The sequence below is a fragment of the Brienomyrus brachyistius genome, unplaced genomic scaffold, assembly GCF_023856365.1.
Source record: "Brienomyrus brachyistius isolate T26 unplaced genomic scaffold, BBRACH_0.4 scaffold86, whole genome shotgun sequence".
NCBI classification, from domain to species: Eukaryota; Metazoa; Chordata; class Actinopteri; order Osteoglossiformes; family Mormyridae; genus Brienomyrus; species Brienomyrus brachyistius.
This window is the reverse complement of record NW_026042361.1, coordinates 295,649-314,506: the sequence shown is the minus strand read 5'-3', so window position 1 is coordinate 314,506 and position 18,858 is coordinate 295,649. Positions and strand designations below refer to the sequence as shown.

The window sequence follows — 18,858 nt, the reverse complement described above, 5'->3', positions numbered from 1 at the left end:
GCTTACTAATGCTGTGCATTAATCTCCCCATATATCCGACATTGCTGTTGTCTATAAATTGCTCTGGTCATTTCTGCTTATATGTACGAGCTGTGTTTCTGAGCTGTGATTAACAGTCTTGTGGACAGTCATGACTTGAGAAAATTTTATTCAAGAAGTGTGGCAGATAACTGCCTGTGTTCCTAACACTGCTTACGCTTACAGCCCTTTACTACACCCTCACCAGACTCCCTCAGATTAGGGAGGTGTTCATCGATTCATGATTTTCTTGTATGTTTCAATATACTTTGTTCCGTATAGACAAAATAACAACATTAAAACGGCATAAAAATGTAACTTTTGGTATGTGTCAAGGAGTAAATCTAAGTTTTAACAGATATAATGTGGTGAAGTTCAGCACTGATTTCCCTACCTATTAACAACACTGTCCCCATAGTACAAAAGGTCTGACTAATGTGTGCATATGAGCTTGTAAAAATACTGCTAGTGTCAGTGATGCAAGCTAAAGCAAAGCATGTTGTCGATAAAGTACTGGAATTGTGAGACCAAGTGCTAATTCATCCATGTCTGTCATTTCTTCTAAAAGACAAATACCATTTTCCTTTCCTCTGTCATTTTCTTTGCCCTGCTGGCTCAGACTGACACAGAAAGTATTACAGAAAGCACATTAAACATTGCGCACCCTTGTTTTTCTTTCCCTCCATCTGTTTCTGTCTTTCTTAACAAGTGTTACGGCATTTGTAAATGCTGAATTTTGTTGCTTCCAGTTTGTCAGTTATCTCTACACTTAAAGTATTAATTTGGTCTTGATGAATTTATAACTGCTATACATGGTTTGTAAGGTATTTTCAGTTAATGGGATGTAAAGGTCTAGAGCTATTAATTAAAATAACTACTAATGAAAATATGCAATGGTAAACTGCATGCCTTCCCCCTAAAAAAGCTATCTTTTTTGGGGGGGGGGGCAGGGTGTAATTGTATAACCGGATAATTTAAAGTAATAACATTGACATTTATCATATGGGGAGTGTCAATTCTAGGAATTTGCCTTTGGGGTATCAAACAGCTTAATTTTCTTTCCCGTGAGTTGCTGAAATGAGCCTCTGATTCTACAGATCATATGAACACCCTAGTTGTGTCTAAGGCATTTGGCCTTAGAGCTTAGAAAAGTTGGCGAACCTTCCATTTAGCCCTGATTTGATTTTAATTCCAGTCCAAGAAAAGGAGTTTTGTGGTCACAAATGTATTTGTGTGAGTCTCTTGCCAGTCTCTGTCCTGCTTATTTTGATTGGTGGATTTATTTTATTTTTATGGCTTCTATGAGCTCTCAATTTACCAGCATCACTGTTTGAGACCTTGCCCCAGATGGCTTTTATTAATAGCATAAAGTCTGACTCAGCTTTCAGTGAATGACTGTCTAAAGTTCAGTGCAGGATGAAGGGGCAATGGAGATTTATTGGATTGTTCAGGATGAATAAGATCATCATCATCATCATTATTATTATTATTATTATTATTATTATTATTATTATTATTATTGCTTTTTTATCAGCCCCCCTAGGTTCACTTTTGATCACAGTCATCAGTAATTATTACAAAAAAATCCTTTATTGATTTTCATTTAAGGGGTCCAGTTGGTTCCTAGCGAGGAAACTCTTACACTGGCATTGTTGAATGAGTCATGCCAGTGGGCTAGTTGTACAACTTTGTGGTGCTTGATTTGGTGACACTTGACATCCTAATCCTTCCTCTTTCACCTCCAGTTTGACTCTGACTCCGAGTCAGATGTGAAGTGTTTCATCTCCTTCTGTTAAGAAGATTTACTGCCAGACACTCTGCTCAGTCAGCATGTGGGTGGTCAGGAAGCATTGGACCAAAGTAGTCCCTCTGCTTTGTAAAATGATTTTGCTGCCAGAATAGAATGCTGTAATGCTAAGATATTTCATGTTGTCTAACCAATTCAAGAATATGGCATGGTTGCTATTGTGCAGTGAAAACCTTTTACCTAACAAATCATAGTGTTACAAGTGCAGTTTTTAATAGACAATGTATAATCACATCAAAACTTTCTGTCCCAACTGTGCCTGCCCCTCAGAATTGGCATAACCAGCATACTAATCCCAGAGTTAAGCAAGAGAAGCCAAAGTCAACTGATCTGCGAAGCCCTGACCCAACCCAGATGTGTTGAGAGCCTATGCGCTGACCTACTGTTGCACTCCTGCTTGCAATTGCACATTCACTTCTAAATGTGGTTGCACTTGCATGTACCGCTAGTACAGTAAACTAACAAAGTAATCTATGAGCTGCTTCATCTTTGGATCATGAACAAAATATAACCTATTTGTCACCATGGGAGTATGTGTCCAAAACAAAGTACAGATGAATGCCATGTACACAGAGACATTCATTCACAGTCATAAGCTTACTTAATTTTAGAATGAAATTTATCAGTTGCACTTGCTTTACTGTCAGCATTACTGTAGCTGTTTGCAGTTTTACAGGAAATGTCTTTTTCCATATTTGACATTTCTGTTGTATCTATTATGATGTTCGTTCAGGATTTTCATGTATATGAATTTTGCCAGGGTATCATTCAGACTGTGGGAGTGGAAGACTTTGTATACTGCGGGGAGAAGAACTGCATGATTCCAAAGGCCAAATGTCTTCTTTTTCATCCTATTGTTTAAGCTACTCACCATTTTTATGCTGTCATTCTTCTATGATGTAAGTCCTGTGTCCAAGTCTGCTTTGCTGCCTCCAGTGCTTGTTGTGCCCTAACCGGAAATATACGAAGGGCTAGCACAGATTAGGAGGGGCTTCAGCTGTTGGCATTTGCCACACACATACACTTAGGCTCACAAACTCCCCTATCTCTTGGTTACAGGGAGTATGCAAGCCTGTTTCCATGGCGACACTCTGACTGGCAGCTGCCAGCTGTATTTAGTCCCTGTTAACAGGGAAGAGCTTTTAAGTGGCAGATGTAATGTCCTCTGCCTAATTAATTACTAGAAATGTGTAATTCATTATCCTGTTTATGTTATACCTATTCAATCTATTCTGTGTATGCAAACCCACCTATTGCCAATGCAACTTTTTGTGACAGTTTCTGTACAAATTTTTTAATATCGCATATTTCCTCTTTAACTTAACCTCTGCGAGAGTGTTTTGGCTAGAGAGACAGAGATGGACAGCAAGAAAGATGGGAAGAGGTAACAGGGAGAGGGAGGAGGGTGGATGAGAAAAGGCTTTATGGGACGGCTTGCTGATACAGCACAAGCTACAAAGTTTATTTATAGAGACCTCACCGCCCAGCCCTTGGATACCAACAGCCAATTCAGAGGCAGAGAGGGAGTAGGACTCTGCCAATTGTAGAACAGGAAGAGGGTTGTCACACTCAGGAAGTTCTCAGTGTGTTTGCTTCAAGATTTAAAGATGCAGTGTGACATATATGCATCTTGGAGCACTGCTTCTCTGACATTCTGCGGTCTTTTTTTCCTAAGCTTCAGAATCTCATGTTTATTTTTTACAGCTTACAAATTTAAAAGCAAAAACATATTTTTCTCAGATAGACACTTTATCCACATGTAGAACAGACCATTATTATATTTGTGTAACAGTAACTGTCTCTTGTTTCAAGGAGCGTCTTACTCAAAGTATGACCAAAACAGAATGTGCTTTTTCTAGTATTTTTTGTTTTTATAATATAAACATATTCAAACCATATCCTTAATAATTACCAAGAATTTTTTTGTCCCCACCAGTTGAGTAATTAATGTGTAAACTTTGTTTTTAGGAAGCTTTATTCGGTCATGGCTTCAGTGTACATGCAAATATTTTAATGCCAGTGTTTGGTTCTTCATATAGCTGAAGAGTGTATAACCAGCTCAGAGGACTGATTGGAAATGGCAATTTATTTATATAGTACGTTTAGTAAGAAATGGCATTTTGCACTGTGAAAGAGATGGTTTGAATGGCTTCAGTGGGATTATTTAACTACTTAAGCTTGTTTTTTAGCTTATAAATTGAAATTTCCCTATAATAACTGGATATGCAAGCAGTAGGAAAAGTGAAGCATACATTGCTTCATTTTTTACGTCTAAAAAAAGTCTGCTTGTTTCCTACTTTCATTGTGTATTTCGTATAATATTTGTAACCTTATGATGAATTGAACAAAATTTGTTTCTTTAGATGATGGAGAAAGTCATGACATAGGTTAGGTGTTATATGTAGTCACTTAATTTTGTCTTAGTACAGTTTTGCTCCCACTGTTGTGTTCTTTTATCTCTGTGCAATTGATCATTTTCAAGATGTCAGATATCAGCATTTAGTGCTCCTCGTCGGTCATTGTGCCAATGAAACAATACTTGAAAGGTCTTGAGGATGTCACAGTTTTGCAAAACTGTTTTCCTCTTCAAATAACATACTAAGTCGACCATTAATGCCAGAGAATGAGGTCTATCTCAACCTCAGTAGAGAGCAGGCTGATATCTGTGCCCTTTGCTAAGAAATACAAATGATGATCACCTAGCATGGCTTGTCTCGTCTTTTAAAAAATTTTCTGAACTGAAATTTAGGTGAAGTAATCTTTCATTTAACTGTATTTGGAATAATACAAGATTGTCTGGTCTCTTTCCTCAAGTTACTCTAGTCTGTTCCTGTAGTCCAAGTACATGCAGTTGGGAAAGCTGAGATTTCTAAATGGCCTATAATGTGTCTCCTTGGCCCTGGAATGAACTGGTATCCTCTCTGCCTAATGTCTCATGCTGCTTCGGCCCCCCAGCCTTTTATTGGATAAGTGGTTGGAAGGTGTATGCATGGATGGATGGATGGTTTTTCCTGGACAGAAATCTTACAAAATGTATTGCGAAGAAGTTGTCAAAGTCCCATTTTCAATTAAGAACCGTTTTCTTCCAACACCTCTTATTCAAAGCCATACCATGCTAAGGTGGCAGGGTGAAAATGACCCTAGCTTGTGTTGCAAGGCTCATGTGCTGGTACATTTCAGCTCACTTCATTGTGGCATGTGGCAATGAACTGAACATCATCAATGTCCATGGTTTTTCTTTTGATAGTCGTGTCAGCAGGTCATTTATCTATGTTGTCCCTTCTCTTCTTCTGGTCCCGTGCAGGTGGAAGCAGCTCAGGATGCAAGCCCCACTCCTCCTCCCTCTGCCAGCCTGCAGCCTTGGGCTTCTCCCCCGCTGAGCCAACCATGTCGAGCCAGCACAGCCACCCCTCCTTTAGCAACATCCACTCCATGGCCGAACAGCAGCAGGTACCAGCCGACTCCTGTGTGCCAGACCTGCTGCCTGCCCTCTTGTCAAGCTAGAGGCTTGGAGTTTTCCTATTTGAGCATGAGGTGACCCCTCATTTATCTATGATCATCTCCACAGAGCTGTAAGTGCAGCCTACATTTGTGAAGTCTCACAATGAAGCCAAATACTTCTTAGCGCAGAACTAAGCACTATCCCTTTTCAACAGTAGTCACCAACAACCCCCCCCCCCCTTCCACTGGCCAAACTTACCATGGGGGACACTCCCTCCTGCAGGCAAAGACCCCCAGATTCCTCCCCGACAACTGCTTCACAATCTTCTGTGCTCTCTGATTTTACGTAATTTTGTTTCATGTTCCCTGCAGGTGCTGTCAGACATGACCATTCTGCAGAGGAGGATCCCCCCAAGCTTCCGAGATCCAGCTAGTGCACCACTGCGAAAACTGTCGGTTGATCTCATCAAGACATATAAGCACATCAATGAGGTAAGAAACGGCAAATGATGCTGCGTGTGTACATATTTATGTGTATCATATGTGTGTCTGTGTGTATATATATTTAGCAGTTGTGCACAGTGCATACATATGTATATGTGTGTGTGTGTGTGTGTGTGTATGTGTGTATGTATATGTATGTGTGTACTGTGCACAACTGTTAAACCATTCTGGTTGGCCTTTGTTTCAGCCATCAGAGTAGATATCGGTGTTCGCTCCCTTTTTCTGTAGGTGTATTATACAAAGAAAAAGCGACGTGCCCAGCAGGTTCCCCCTGAGGATTCCAGCACTAAAAAGGAGCGCAAGGTGTACAATGATGGTTATGATGATGACAATTATGACTACATTGTCAAGAATGGGGAGAAGTGGTTGGACCGTTACGAGATTGACTCACTCATTGGCAAGGGCTCCTTTGGACAGGTAAGAGCAAGGATGGGGCACTTTTGTCTGGCATAAAAGGAATAATATTTGGTGATTAATGGATCTTAATGAAAGATAAATTCTCTTCTACCTAAGGATTTTAAAAGGATTTTCCTGTGTCTCTTTACAATGTTCTTTGACTGTTGTCAATTGTGGCAAAGTGACAGTATTATTATGATGCTGGGGCATGCTGGTTTACAGATGGACAGGTGATTTTCTATCCATATGGAGGTTGGAGAGTGAGTTGGGGAACTATAGGTTACAGGAATAGAGATTGATTAAGCAGAGAGGAAGGCTCACATGGTTTGCTATAAATATTGTGGTGCATCGCATGCCTAACTCCTATGTGTGTTTTTTGTGTGTGTGTGTGTGTGTGTGTGTGTGTGTGTGTGTGTGTGTGTGTGTGTGTGTGTGTTGTTCTTGGTTCAGGTGGTAAAAGCCTATGACCACCATGAGCAAGAGTGGGTAGCCATCAAGATCATCAAAAACAAAAAAGCCTTCCTGAACCAAGCTCAGATTGAGCTGCGCTTGCTGGAGCTCATGAACAAACATGACACGGAGATGAAGTACTACATTGGTCAGTTTCCTGCTCATTTCATTTCACCGATGGGGGGAGCATATAAAATCTTCATTTTTTAGTATCTTATATTCTGAGAATACAAATTTTTGTGAGAACTTATTGAATTAATCTTTTGGTATGGCTACAGAATGGTGCCTGTACATAATTTTCTTAAGAATATGCGTTTAATAATGTCACTTCAGACATAGATCATATGCATTGTACCTTAAATATTTACTCTTTCTGTTTTTTTACAGTGCACCTGAAGAGACACTTCATGTTTCGGAACCACCTTTGCCTGGTGTTTGAGCTTCTGTCCTACAATCTGTACGACCTCCTGCGCAACACCAATTTCCGTGGTGTTTCGCTCAATCTGACGCGCAAGTTTGCTCAGCAGTTGTGCACAGCCTTGTTGTTCTTGGCCACACCAGAGCTTAGCATCATACACTGCGATCTAAAGCCTGAGAACATCCTCCTCTGCAATCCTAAAAGGAGTGCCATCAAAATTGTGGATTTTGGAAGCTCCTGCCAGCTGGGTCAACGGGTGAGCATGCTCGGAGCAACACTGAAGGCTTGGTCAAGGGCTTGTTGGTCAAGCCCCAACAAGATGGCAAATCCTAAAGAAGGACAGTATAGCTAACTTTAATAAGGCTGTATATCCATCCATCCTCCAAACCGCTTATCCTGCTGGGTCGCAGGGGGTCCGGAGCCTATCCCAGAAGCAATGGGCATGAGGCGGGGAACAACCCAGGATGGGGGGCCAGCCCATCGTAGGGCACACTCACACACCATTCACTCACACAAGCACTGCTATGGGCAATTTAGCAACTCCAATTAGCCTCAGCATGTTTTTGGACTGTGGGGGGAAACCGGAGTACCCGAAGGAAACCCCACGACGACATGGGGATAACATGCAAACTTCACACACGTGACCCAGGCGGAGACTCGAACCCGGGTCCCAGAGGTGTGAGGCAAGAGTGCTAACCACTGCACCACCATGCCGCCCCCTATAGCTGTATAGTGATTCATTAAAGATAAATAATTGCCTGGTAGAAAAGTAACTATGGGGAAGGAATACAGCAGAAGTTTTAACTAAGGGATTAATGCAATTCACTGCGTTGTATTTCTAAACAAACTACACAAGTCATGTTAGTTACTGATTCTTTATTTGTCATTTGAAATTTAGAAATTCTTTCCTTTTCACATATCCTATCTTGTAGACACACAGGATCAGCCATTTATCTAGCATGCCTGGAGTATTTTTTATTTATTATTATTTTATAAAGAATTTTTTTTTTTTCGGTAGCTGGATATAGAAAAAGGGTTTGTGTGGAATTTTTCTGCTCTTACATGTCTTGTACACCATTAGAAATGAGCTTTGTGATAGAACATGTGATAGAGAATACAAGGCTTTCAGCTGTACTTCTACTTACTATTAGATACAGTCGTTGCTGCCATCTAGTGAGTAATAGATGCATATATCCACCACTGACATTTAGCACTGTACTTACGCCCTACATCTTCCTTGATATGTAATCAGCTAACCCTTCTGTTTCCTCAGATCTACCAGTACATCCAAAGTAGGTTCTACCGATCTCCGGAGGTACTGCTTGGCATGCCTTATGATCTGGCCATTGACATGTGGTCCCTGGGCTGCATTCTGGTTGAGATGCACACAGGGGAGCCTCTCTTCAGTGGTTCCAATGAGGTACACCAGCGACACTATGCTTATCTGCTAGTCATTTCATGGTTTTAGTATGTAAAGATTCTTTGACTAAAGGTTTGGCATTGGCTAAACGTTATGCCCATTTGTTGTTAATGCATTGGTAATGTTGTGATGTCAATGAATGTTCAGCCAGCAAACTAAAAAATAACCATTGACTGGTGAAAGCTTTTCATTGGCACCTTTACTATTTGGTTACCACAGCCTAACAAACATTGCTCCTTTCCCAAAACAGGTGGATCAGATGAATAAAATAGTTGAGGTGTTGGGTGTCCCCCCCAACCACATGCTAGACCAGGCCCCCAAAGCACGGAAATATTTTGACAAGCTGTCTGACGGCCTCTGGACCGTCAAGAAGAACAAGGACATAAAGAAGGTACTTTATCCTTCGGCTTGCGTGAGTAAATCTCTGCCTTCTTTTTTGGCATTGGCTCTGATTATCACTATTAATTCTCAAATTTTGTCATCCCTGATAGTAGGGAGAGTGTGAGTTTGCCAACAGCGCAGTTTCATAGTTAGCGCCTTAAATTCTGCATTTATCATTTCAACTGCTGGTCTATTTGGAGTTTTACCTCTTAACCGGTTATTCACCAGTTATTGACCTGTAATGCAGCAACAACCTGTGAAGTATAGTATACTGGAGTAGCCTCTCTAACACAGGCTGTATATACAGTAAAATCCAGTTATAACAGACTTCAAGTGACCTGGCAAAACAGTCCGTTATATCCAAGGTTCGTTATATCCAGAGTATGCCCAGAACACAATTACAAGACACCATTTACTCATGCCACACCCCAGCATATATAATAGATTATTATATTGTACATGTAGGAATCCAACTTTACCTGACCAGATGTGTGACTATTAATAACCTTGACTACGTATCTGCGCTGGATATCACTAGCATGCCACACACCTTGTAGGCGGAGCCTGCATGTCCGTTATAGCCGAACAAAACTACAGCTAAAAGCGGCCCAGGGAACCAAATTTTTGTCCGAAATTCCATTATATGCGAGTGCACTGTATCCGATGCTTTTTCTGCATGTTCTTAAAGGCGCACTGCCAGGACCTTGTCCATTATAGCGAGTCTACTATAATGGGATTTTACTGTATATTTAAACGTACGTTCAGTAATACCTATGGTAGCTGCTGTTCTTCTGTAAGATTACAGTAATGCACTAGTTGAAACAAACAAGATGTTAAACCATTACCATTAGTCATTCTGCCTTTTTATCTATGAGCAGCATTTGTCCTTTCAAATGTGTTTGTTTGACCCTAATAATGACTATGTAACCCAACACTGTATGTATGCCTGTACTATCTCTATGGTAATAACAAAAAGGTAATTGAATAAGCAACACTTTCTTGGAAAGAAGAGATGTTATGGGAAAAATGAGAAAATAATCTTAAGTAGAAGGCTTTGTCATATGGAGATTGTGCCCAAGAAGACTAATGAAGCTGGGATGGTGACGTAGTGACCAGCCATCCTGTGTTACAATCACTGGCTGGGTTCCAGTAGCTTGGTCTTGCATTGTCAGTTTCAAATGAAGTTGTTAATTGCACACTTTATCTAAATGATAAAATAACACACATTTTACATATTTTATTTGGATCTCAAAAATATAATGAAATCCACATGTGCATGAATGAATGATTGATGAGCATTTTACAGGTAATAGTACCCTCATAGGGAAATCTATCATTAGCACACAGAGAAAAACATATTTGCTAGGTAATACCAACCTCTACATTTAAGAATGACTTGATTTAAGGTATGTAGGTACATGATGGTAGATGTCGATTTGGTCCACTTGGTTCAAAGTTTATGAAATCTTGTTTGCTCAAACTTTCTGACCAAACCTCGATTTGTGGTGCCAGGTATTGCAGAGAATTGCCATTGTTTTCACATAATATGGGAAAATAACCTATTACATTTGAATTGAACTTTGGATAAAGCTATTCTAAATGAAATACTTGTGATAGAAATGTGATCTTCATTGTTTAACAAATTAAACTGACTTAACAAGCTCAGATATACTAATGTAAAAAATATCAACACTTTCAATCAATAACCTAGTAGTGTTGACTTGTTAAAGTGTCATAGCTTCTAATCTGTCTTATCTTTGAAGAATTCTTGCACATTCCCTCTTAAATAACTTTGCCAACTTAGTGAGGTTTGAAGGTTATTTGACAAACTTCTTATGAGAGGATCTTAATTGGATTTAGGGTGTTAACCCTGAGCTGGTCAAGCTTAAACACAAAGTTTCCCCCTGGGACTGGTAGATCTGCTTGCATTTTTCAGATTCAGTATTGTTTACCTGCCTTATGATCTGGCCATTGACATGTGCTCCCTGGGCTGTATTCACTTTTGGTCCAGCTTTATTTCTGATGGCCAGATGTTGCATTAATTCTGGTTGACATGCTGATTTTTTTATACTGTTGAAGCCATGGGTACTTTTGCCTTTTTTGTTTTTTTTTATTATTGAATTGTGACCTTACAGGTAATTTTTGGACCCTCTTATTCAGAGCTGGTCTGGCCATCTGGCTTACTGAGCATTTTCTCGGTGGGCTGACAAATTCTATTGCTTAGCAATAGTTAGCATGCCCTCCCCCACCTTGCCAAAATATAGTCACCCTGAAGTACAAGACTGATTTTTTATCTATCTATTTATTTATTTATTTTATATCCCAGTCCAGCCCTACCTTTAATGAGAAGAAACTTGTAGAAAGCTTTCAGGTAATACAGATGGTTTCCCCCAGCTGATTAACGGTTACTGTATTTGTTTTAAACAAGTCTTCTTCATATCTATCCTTGCTTGTATGCAAATTAAGATCTGTGTTCCATATCAGAATGGAGGTTTGTAACTTTGTAACATTATTTGGGTTGCTTTTTACTTGATTTGATTTTTCTTATGACGCCTGGTGTTATTTCAGCATGTCCACTTAAGCAGAGTTACGGTCGGGATTGCTGCTTCCCCAGACAGTTGTGCAAATATTGCACTCTACCTGAGTTCTTCTAACGTTTCCTTAAGTATCTGTATCATTTATCTTCTTCTGTATGGGTAACACCAAACTGATGTTTTTTTCCCTGTATTTGGAGAGTCACCTACATGCTCCTATGTATCAGACCTTTCATTTGAACTGCCTATTTGTTTGCCCAACTGATTCTGCTTACCCTGATTTAAATAAGATGTAGAGAGGTTCACTTGTTTTTGTATTTTTACTAATTTCTACCATATTTTTGTTCTACTACATGCATAACTTAAAAACACAGGAAAATGCATGTACTGTTTGACTCTCTCTCCCTCATTTAACTCTGAATGTTGGATAAGTGCTTATGGAAAAAGGGACGTCTGTCTCTCGTCGTCCATAGTAGTATTTTTCTAGAGAATGTCTTCTTCTCTTGTCACCTTCTCACTCTCTCTCAATTCTTCCTCATCTTGTCGCCTCTTTTCAGGAGTATAAGCCCCCTGCCACAAGACGGCTCCATGAGATTCTTGGGGTGGAAACAGGGGGGCCAGGGGGCCGGCGGGCCGGAGAGCAGGGCCACGCACCCTGCGACTACCTGAAGTTCAAAGACCTGATCCTCCGCATGCTGGACTATGACCCTAAGACCCGCATCACACCCTTCTATGCTCTGCAGCACAATTTCTTCAAGAAGACCACTGACGAGGGCACGAACACCAGCAGCTCCACCTCTACTAGCCCCGCCATGGACCACAGCCACTCCACCTCCACTACAAGCTCAGTGTCCAGCTCCGGTAACCATACAGCCTACTGTGATTGCAGTGCTTTTCTTTCAGTAGCTTGTGCATTAGAAAAGCTCTGTACAACTTCTGCACCAGCTCTGAATGACAATTGAATGATTTAGAATTTTGAGGCACAAATATGAGCCACCTTCTTCCCAGGCCAAATGACTGTAAACTTCCTTTAATGAATCTATATTAGCAGACACAGTAAGATGACAAATGAAATGAGATGTGGAAAATAGACTGCATAGATAGGGATGTGGTAGTGGCTGTTTCCTGACATTCCATTCTGGCATACTCCTGTAACAGCCTACACTGCCAGTAAAAAGTTTTACACACACTGAGATTTCCTACATTTGCATGTTACTCAACATTTACTAAAAGTTCATACACTCAATAGTCTTTGCTAATAAATAAATTTACAGCATGTTCGCCGTTTGAGTACCTTTTTTAGCAAGAAAATATCATATGTTTGATTCATCAAAGTAACCCCCTGTAGCAGTTGTAACAGCAGAGAAAATTCAAGGCATTTTTTCTACAAGGGGCATTAAATACTGTTCTGTTTCATGGGATGACTGATAACTAGTGCATTTAAAGTTAAAGGACTGCTTAGCATTTGACTATGCCATTACCACACAACCAGTTTATAGCATGTCAGACATGCACTATTTACATATTCTTTCCATGTTATGAAGGAATCTTTTTTTCATTTGACTAATATTTTCATTAATAGTTGTTCCCTTAACTTTCCAAAGCTTAACAAGAATAATAAATCTGCAGTTTTTGAAATAAATGGGAAAGTGGTAAAAACGTGTTGACTGGTAGTGTATAAGGAAGTTGTTTTTTTATTCCCTCGGCTACTGAAAAATGGGGAACAGTGAATGCCACTGCATTATTAAAATCGGGATACACGCAAATAATCACATGCGGAGTAACAAGCAAAAAATGCCTTACTTCTGAGATTCAGGCACCTGTATTTCATCAAATGTTACTTGTATTACACACCAAATGAAATGTTGGATACATTTTAATCTCATACATGCACAATTAAAACCACATCCAATAATTAGGTTACATTGTTTGTTTATGTTAAGTAAAGTAGCCCTAATGCAACTCCTGTTCCACTCCCTAGGTGGGTCTAGCGGTTCTTCCAATGACAACAGAAATTACCGGTACAGCAACCGGTACTACAACAGTGCAGTCACTCATACTGACTATGAAATGCAGAGTCCACAGGTGAGCATCCTTTCCACAATGACAAGCATATGCCCTGCAAATAATTCCCACAGTCTGTCCTTATTTTGTAACTGAATGTATAAGTTCTGGGTATACATAATGGTACATGATATACAACCATTTCTTACCTGTTCTAGCAGCATCATTAACATTCTCCTCCCCCCCACCCCCCCAAAGGCTCCATCTCAGCAGCAGCTGCGCATCTGGCCCGGAGGAGAGGGGGGTCCTCTGTCCAACAGTGGAGACCCCCCTTACCCCCAACTGCTGCTGCACAAGCCAGCTGCAAGCCAGCACTCCCGCCACTTCCTGTCTGGGGTTGGGGTCGGCATGGGAGGCATGATGGAGCCGCACCATCCCCATCCCATCTACGGGAGCCACCACAGCAATGGCCGGCAGCTCCGTCAGCAGCAGCAGCAGCAGCAGAACCAGCCACAGAACCAGTCGCAGCCCTGCCAGTCGGCACAGTCACTGATGCCTGTCTCCTCCCCACAGATGCAGGACAGCATTGAGCTGAGCCTCAGCCACCACCATCACCTGGGTCAGTCTTCCATCATGCCACCCCAGAGCTTGGACTCTCAATACGGCTCCTCCAATCTCCACCTGGGCCTTTCTGCTTTTCGGACTAGGACAGTCATGGCCCCTCAGCCCCCACCCCCACCACCCCCCACGGCCTCTCAGCAACAGTTGGCCCAGCCTCCTCCCTCTCAGGACAGCATGGTAGCTGCCTCTGGGCTTGGGTACATTCCCCCATGTTACCCTGGCAGTAACAACAATAACAACCCACCCCAGGGAAGTGTTGGGGTGGGAGGCAGCATGTTAACCGGGGGTCCTCCACCCAGGGGAATAGGTGGTGGGGGACGACCCGATTCCGAGGAGTCGGCCATGATGAGTGTGTGTGGTAGTGGTGGAGGGGGTGGTCCCAATGCGGCCAACTCTTGATAAATCTTGAACAAATTCCAAAAGCCATACAATTTTAATGAAACATAATGAAAATACACGCAGACAAATACACCCACAAACACAAAAAGATGGTCAAACATACAGAGCCCAATATACAGACAAAGTTGTGAAATATCAAAGGAAGTTTTTGTTTTGCATGTGAGATTCAGAGGGTGGTGAAAGGGTTCTTGGAAAATATGGTTCTTTTTCAGTTTTCCATTTCTTTTATTGAAGCAGAGAAAGGTGGTTTACACAGGTGGCATCAAAAGTTTCAGAAAGTATGTTTTTATTATTATTATTCAATTTTATGTGATTTCAGGACAGGATCGCAGCGAGATTTGTTTTTGGGTTGTTTTTGGAATATGGAAACCATGAAGGGAGAGGTATAGTTTAAGAATTGGAACAGGTTGTGAAGAATGAATGGAGAGAAGTGTGATTAATACCCCTGCGCTATATTTTATGTCAGTTTTTTTTTCTGAATTCTAGGCGTAAATTGTAAATTGTTAATTTATTAAAATTCACTACACGAGGAGGGAAAATGTGGGAGAGAACAGAAATAAGCGCAGGGTTTGGTTTTCGTGGGTTATTTATTTAACAATTCATGTAATTTATTTTTCTTTCCTAAAGTGGGGACGTGTATCCACACACATATGCACACACAGAAAAAATATTTCCCCTCACTCTGGTAATTCTCCCCCTTACACACACACACACACACACACACATACATACACACACAGGTTTTGTTACCATTTTCCTTTCTCTTTGTCTTTTTTTCAACTGGTTTACATACTAACTGAATAAATTAAATGACAAATGTCAGTACAATGGGGGGCACACCAAAAAAGATGCTATTTCAAGAATATTTGCAGAAGTTAGGAGAAGGGGTACAATATGACTGGGGGTTATGAAAAACAAACCATTTTGCTTGAAGGAAAACCAAAATGCTTCCCTGTTTTTTTCTTTTTTCGGTTATGTTTTTTCTTCATCTCAACACCTGACTCAACAACAAAAAGATACATGAAAGATAAACTGTGGGTTGGATTATCTATGGCTATTCTCAGCCAGATCTCGCTCACTGTCTGTTTCTCTCATCCCCTGTTTCTGTTAGAGTGAAGAGAAGTTGTGGAGACAGGATTGAGCTGGAGGAGAGGGCTTAAATATTACAGGACATGTTAATGCCCCTGACTCCTCCTCACCCTCTACACTCTCTGACTTAACACCCCCTTCTCCCTCTCTTCTGTTCTCTTTTTTTTTTTTTACTTTTTTTTTTAACCCCACTCCCACCTCAGAACCCCCTGTGAGTGCAGTTTGCCATCAAGTCAAAAAAAGAAACTTCTCTCTTGGCTGCTATCTCCACTTTCAACCATGTTCGGATTGCTGCTAAAGAAAACAGATAAATACATAAATAAAAATAAATTAATAAACTTTTTAACCCTCCTGCTTAAGAAAAAAAGGAAAAAATAAGCTACTGCATCTCATGTATTTATTAATATTTAAAGAAATATTGTTTTGCTGTTTCTTGTTTTTGCAGGTAAGCTGGGCATAAAATATAGTTTATAATAGGAATGCAGTCTTGTTTTAAATTATTTGTAAACAAAACTTAAGGGGAGAAATAAACTGGGAGGGGAATTAATGATAAAGTGGCCACCATAGTACAGTCACCGTCAAACTGCATTCAACAATAATGCTTTCGGGGGAAGGGATGGGTGTTCATTGGTTAAACACTTGAATCCTTCTCGGATTTGTGAGAGTTATTAGTCTGACTATGGCAGAAATCTAGGTGAGGTTCCAGTTTTGGGTCTTGCTGTTGCTGGATATATTTGCATGTGTTCCTAACTGAAGGTCTTGTGCAGCTGTAGGGAGACTTTCCCCACCCCCACATGTCTTGGACAACTGACGGCAAGCAGTGAACAACCCTTCTGGTGTGAGTCCATTATATTACGTTAGACTTGGTGAAATTATGGTCCTTGTGATAATAATGTTACTACCAGTTGGGGGAAAAAACTTCTTGTTCGGAGAATGGAAGTTGGTATTGTTTTTATGAAATTAATACAGCTGGAGTGCGCACCTGTTTATTAGCATTTATATTACTTCTGTTAAAGAAACGTAGCTAAATGAGTTAAATCGTGGTAGTATCAGTTAAGATGGGGGAAATTTTAGCAATTCTATAGTTCAGGGTACATGCTGAGTGTGAACAGTCAAAAGTAATGGAGAGCAGTGACTGAAGACCATCCAATATTACTATGTCAAAGCACTACAACTTTTGTCTAAAATGTGAAAACTATTTTTATATATAACAAGGTGGCTTGGTTTACGTGGCTACTGCTCTGAAAAGAAATGGGACCAACTGTGTCTTTCATCTCTCATTAGGAGGCTTTTTTGAATCTGGTACTCACAGTATATCTTAAACTCAGGAACATTTATGTTCTTAGGCAGTGATTATGGTTTTGCACACTTTGGGGAAACTTGGTATTGGGGATTTTCTTGTATGTATCAGATTGATTTTCGATCCTATAGATATTCCTGTATGCCCGTGAACGACACATTTAAGCATCATGACACCAGCATGAGGAAATGTTTTATTGGTCATCGAGTTGCGTTTACCAGTTTCACAGAAGTCGTCGTCCAAGGTGTTCATCGACAATATTTTTTCAGGTATTGTTACTTTCACATATGGTTAAATGGGGGAAAACACTGGATGGGACGGTCAATGCACGGTAAGTGATTGAATGAATCACATTATTATTAATAGTATACTTATTCACAGGAAACTTGGGAAAGAATGTTTTACTTCTTACAGATAAGTAAATATTTTGGGAGGACTTGGTATTTTAATGTGAAGTAGGTATATAAAGACTTTAGCCTTCAATCTTATTTAGACACTGAATAGTGGCTGGTATTTATCTTCCAGCAGTTTTGGGCAGTTTGACGGCTTAGCTTGCCTAAAAAAATGTATACCTTTTCAATACGTCAGAATAACTAATTGAACCACTTGACGTAGCTGTGTGTATGTGTATATATAATGTATATGTATGTATGTATGTATATAAATAAGACTGAAATTTAAGCAGCTTATTGTACATTTATCATAACAGAAATACCTTAACGTCTACAAAGTGTTCTAAAACCTACAGCTATAAATAAAATTGGCATATTAGTTTTCTACATTCAGGTGATTGTCAAGTATATTGTCTTTCTTACTGACATACAAGACAATTTCCTAAATGCTACTACAGTCTGCATCTATACATGTAAAAGCTTTCATTTTATTCAATCAGCATGACAACGATTAATACTGCTGTGGGCGATAGTCCGGAGTTGAAAGTCATCTGTTTTGGTGAGCAATCAATCCATCTGACAGTATATTTAAGATAGCTGTGTCGGTAGCACAAAAATTGGAATGTATGGTAGTAAAACGGGCAGACGGGGACAGTTATATTGTTGACTTACGTCAACTAGGCGATTCTGATATTCAGATAAGTGATATGCAAAGCTACACCGATTTTACAAATTGTTGCGTTGAATGGGGCAGAGAATCTATCTTTTTATGGCCTGTCAAATATGTATGATAAATATATTCGCCATCCCAGATAGTTCTTAACCGATATCATTTAGGTTTCTTGTTAAATCGTGATAAGCAAGATGTTTTCCGAAATGGGTATTTTTCAGGTTAGGAGACGACGCTAGTACGACAAGGTACCCACGGGCCAAATATTAAACAAAAAAATGTAACCTATGGCCTTCGACGTTTATACAAGGTTAAACTCCGCAATGCATTAAATTGCCTAAGATGTTCAAGAAAGAAGAACACTAGGGAGTGTAAGTACTGCTATGTAATTTTACAAATGCTTGGAATATTTCGCCGCGGGGACGGCTATAATCCGATATACCCGACAGTTTTCGAATAAAAAACACATTAATTACCCATCTTGCGTAACACTTTGTCTGATTTGATTTCAGACTGTTGTGCAAGTGAAATAACATTACATTTCTCGACATATGCAGCAAACACATGCTACAGTTGCATGCGACTCCAGATTACTTTCTGGGAGGTGGTACGAGGGGAAACGGTAATGCGGTGGTGAGGGCTTCGGAAGACAGAAAAATGTCACAATTTCTTCGACTACGTGCTAGGGTTGCTACCTCACTGCTGTAGAATTCCTGGACACCCATTCATTGACCAAAATATTGCACATAGCGATACCATTCTAAAGGTTTGTTTAGGTCTTTTTAAAATTATAATGCTACATAACAGCGTAATATCCCGTATTTTGAATACATTGATAACTAATACTTACTCAATAATGTAATCGCTTTTTGGATTAGTTATGACCTACCACGTCATACCTTCCACCTTATATTTTAAAAGTATTAGGTAAAATATAACAAGCAGCCTTTACGGTATAAAGTCACCCTAGGTAATACAACAACTACGAATCAATCACTGTTTTCACCATATAAT

At 40.1% G+C, this 18,858-nt stretch overlaps 1 protein-coding gene across 6 annotated transcripts in view; it reads left to right on the top strand.

Annotated features, from left to right (window-relative positions):
* LOC125727075 (dual specificity tyrosine-phosphorylation-regulated kinase 1B-like) overlaps window positions 1-17,567 on the top strand; it is a 46,215-nt gene extending 28,648 nt beyond the window's left edge. For 3 of the 6 annotated variants that reach the window (XM_049003715.1, XM_049003714.1, XM_049003712.1), the window contains exons 2-11: window positions 5,130-5,275; window positions 5,639-5,758; window positions 5,999-6,187; window positions 6,617-6,764; window positions 7,004-7,290; window positions 8,308-8,454; window positions 8,705-8,866; window positions 11,927-12,230; window positions 13,351-13,454; window positions 13,632-17,567. In XM_049003715.1, coding sequence (XP_048859672.1) covers window positions 5,213-5,275; window positions 5,639-5,758; window positions 5,999-6,187; window positions 6,617-6,764; window positions 7,004-7,290; window positions 8,308-8,454; window positions 8,705-8,866; window positions 11,927-12,230; window positions 13,351-13,454; window positions 13,632-14,393 — 2,286 coding nt within the window. In that variant the 5' untranslated portion in view covers window positions 5,130-5,212 and the 3' untranslated portion in view covers window positions 14,394-17,567. Of the gene's footprint in view, window positions 1-2,705; window positions 2,725-5,129; window positions 5,276-5,638; window positions 5,759-5,998; window positions 6,188-6,616; window positions 6,765-7,003; window positions 7,291-8,307; window positions 8,455-8,704; window positions 8,867-11,926; window positions 12,231-13,350; window positions 13,455-13,631 lie in introns of those variants that run through there. The other 3 variants (XM_049003718.1, XM_049003717.1, XM_049003713.1) reach the window with 3 other exon arrangements.
* Window positions 17,568-18,858: the final 1,291 nt, after the last annotated feature.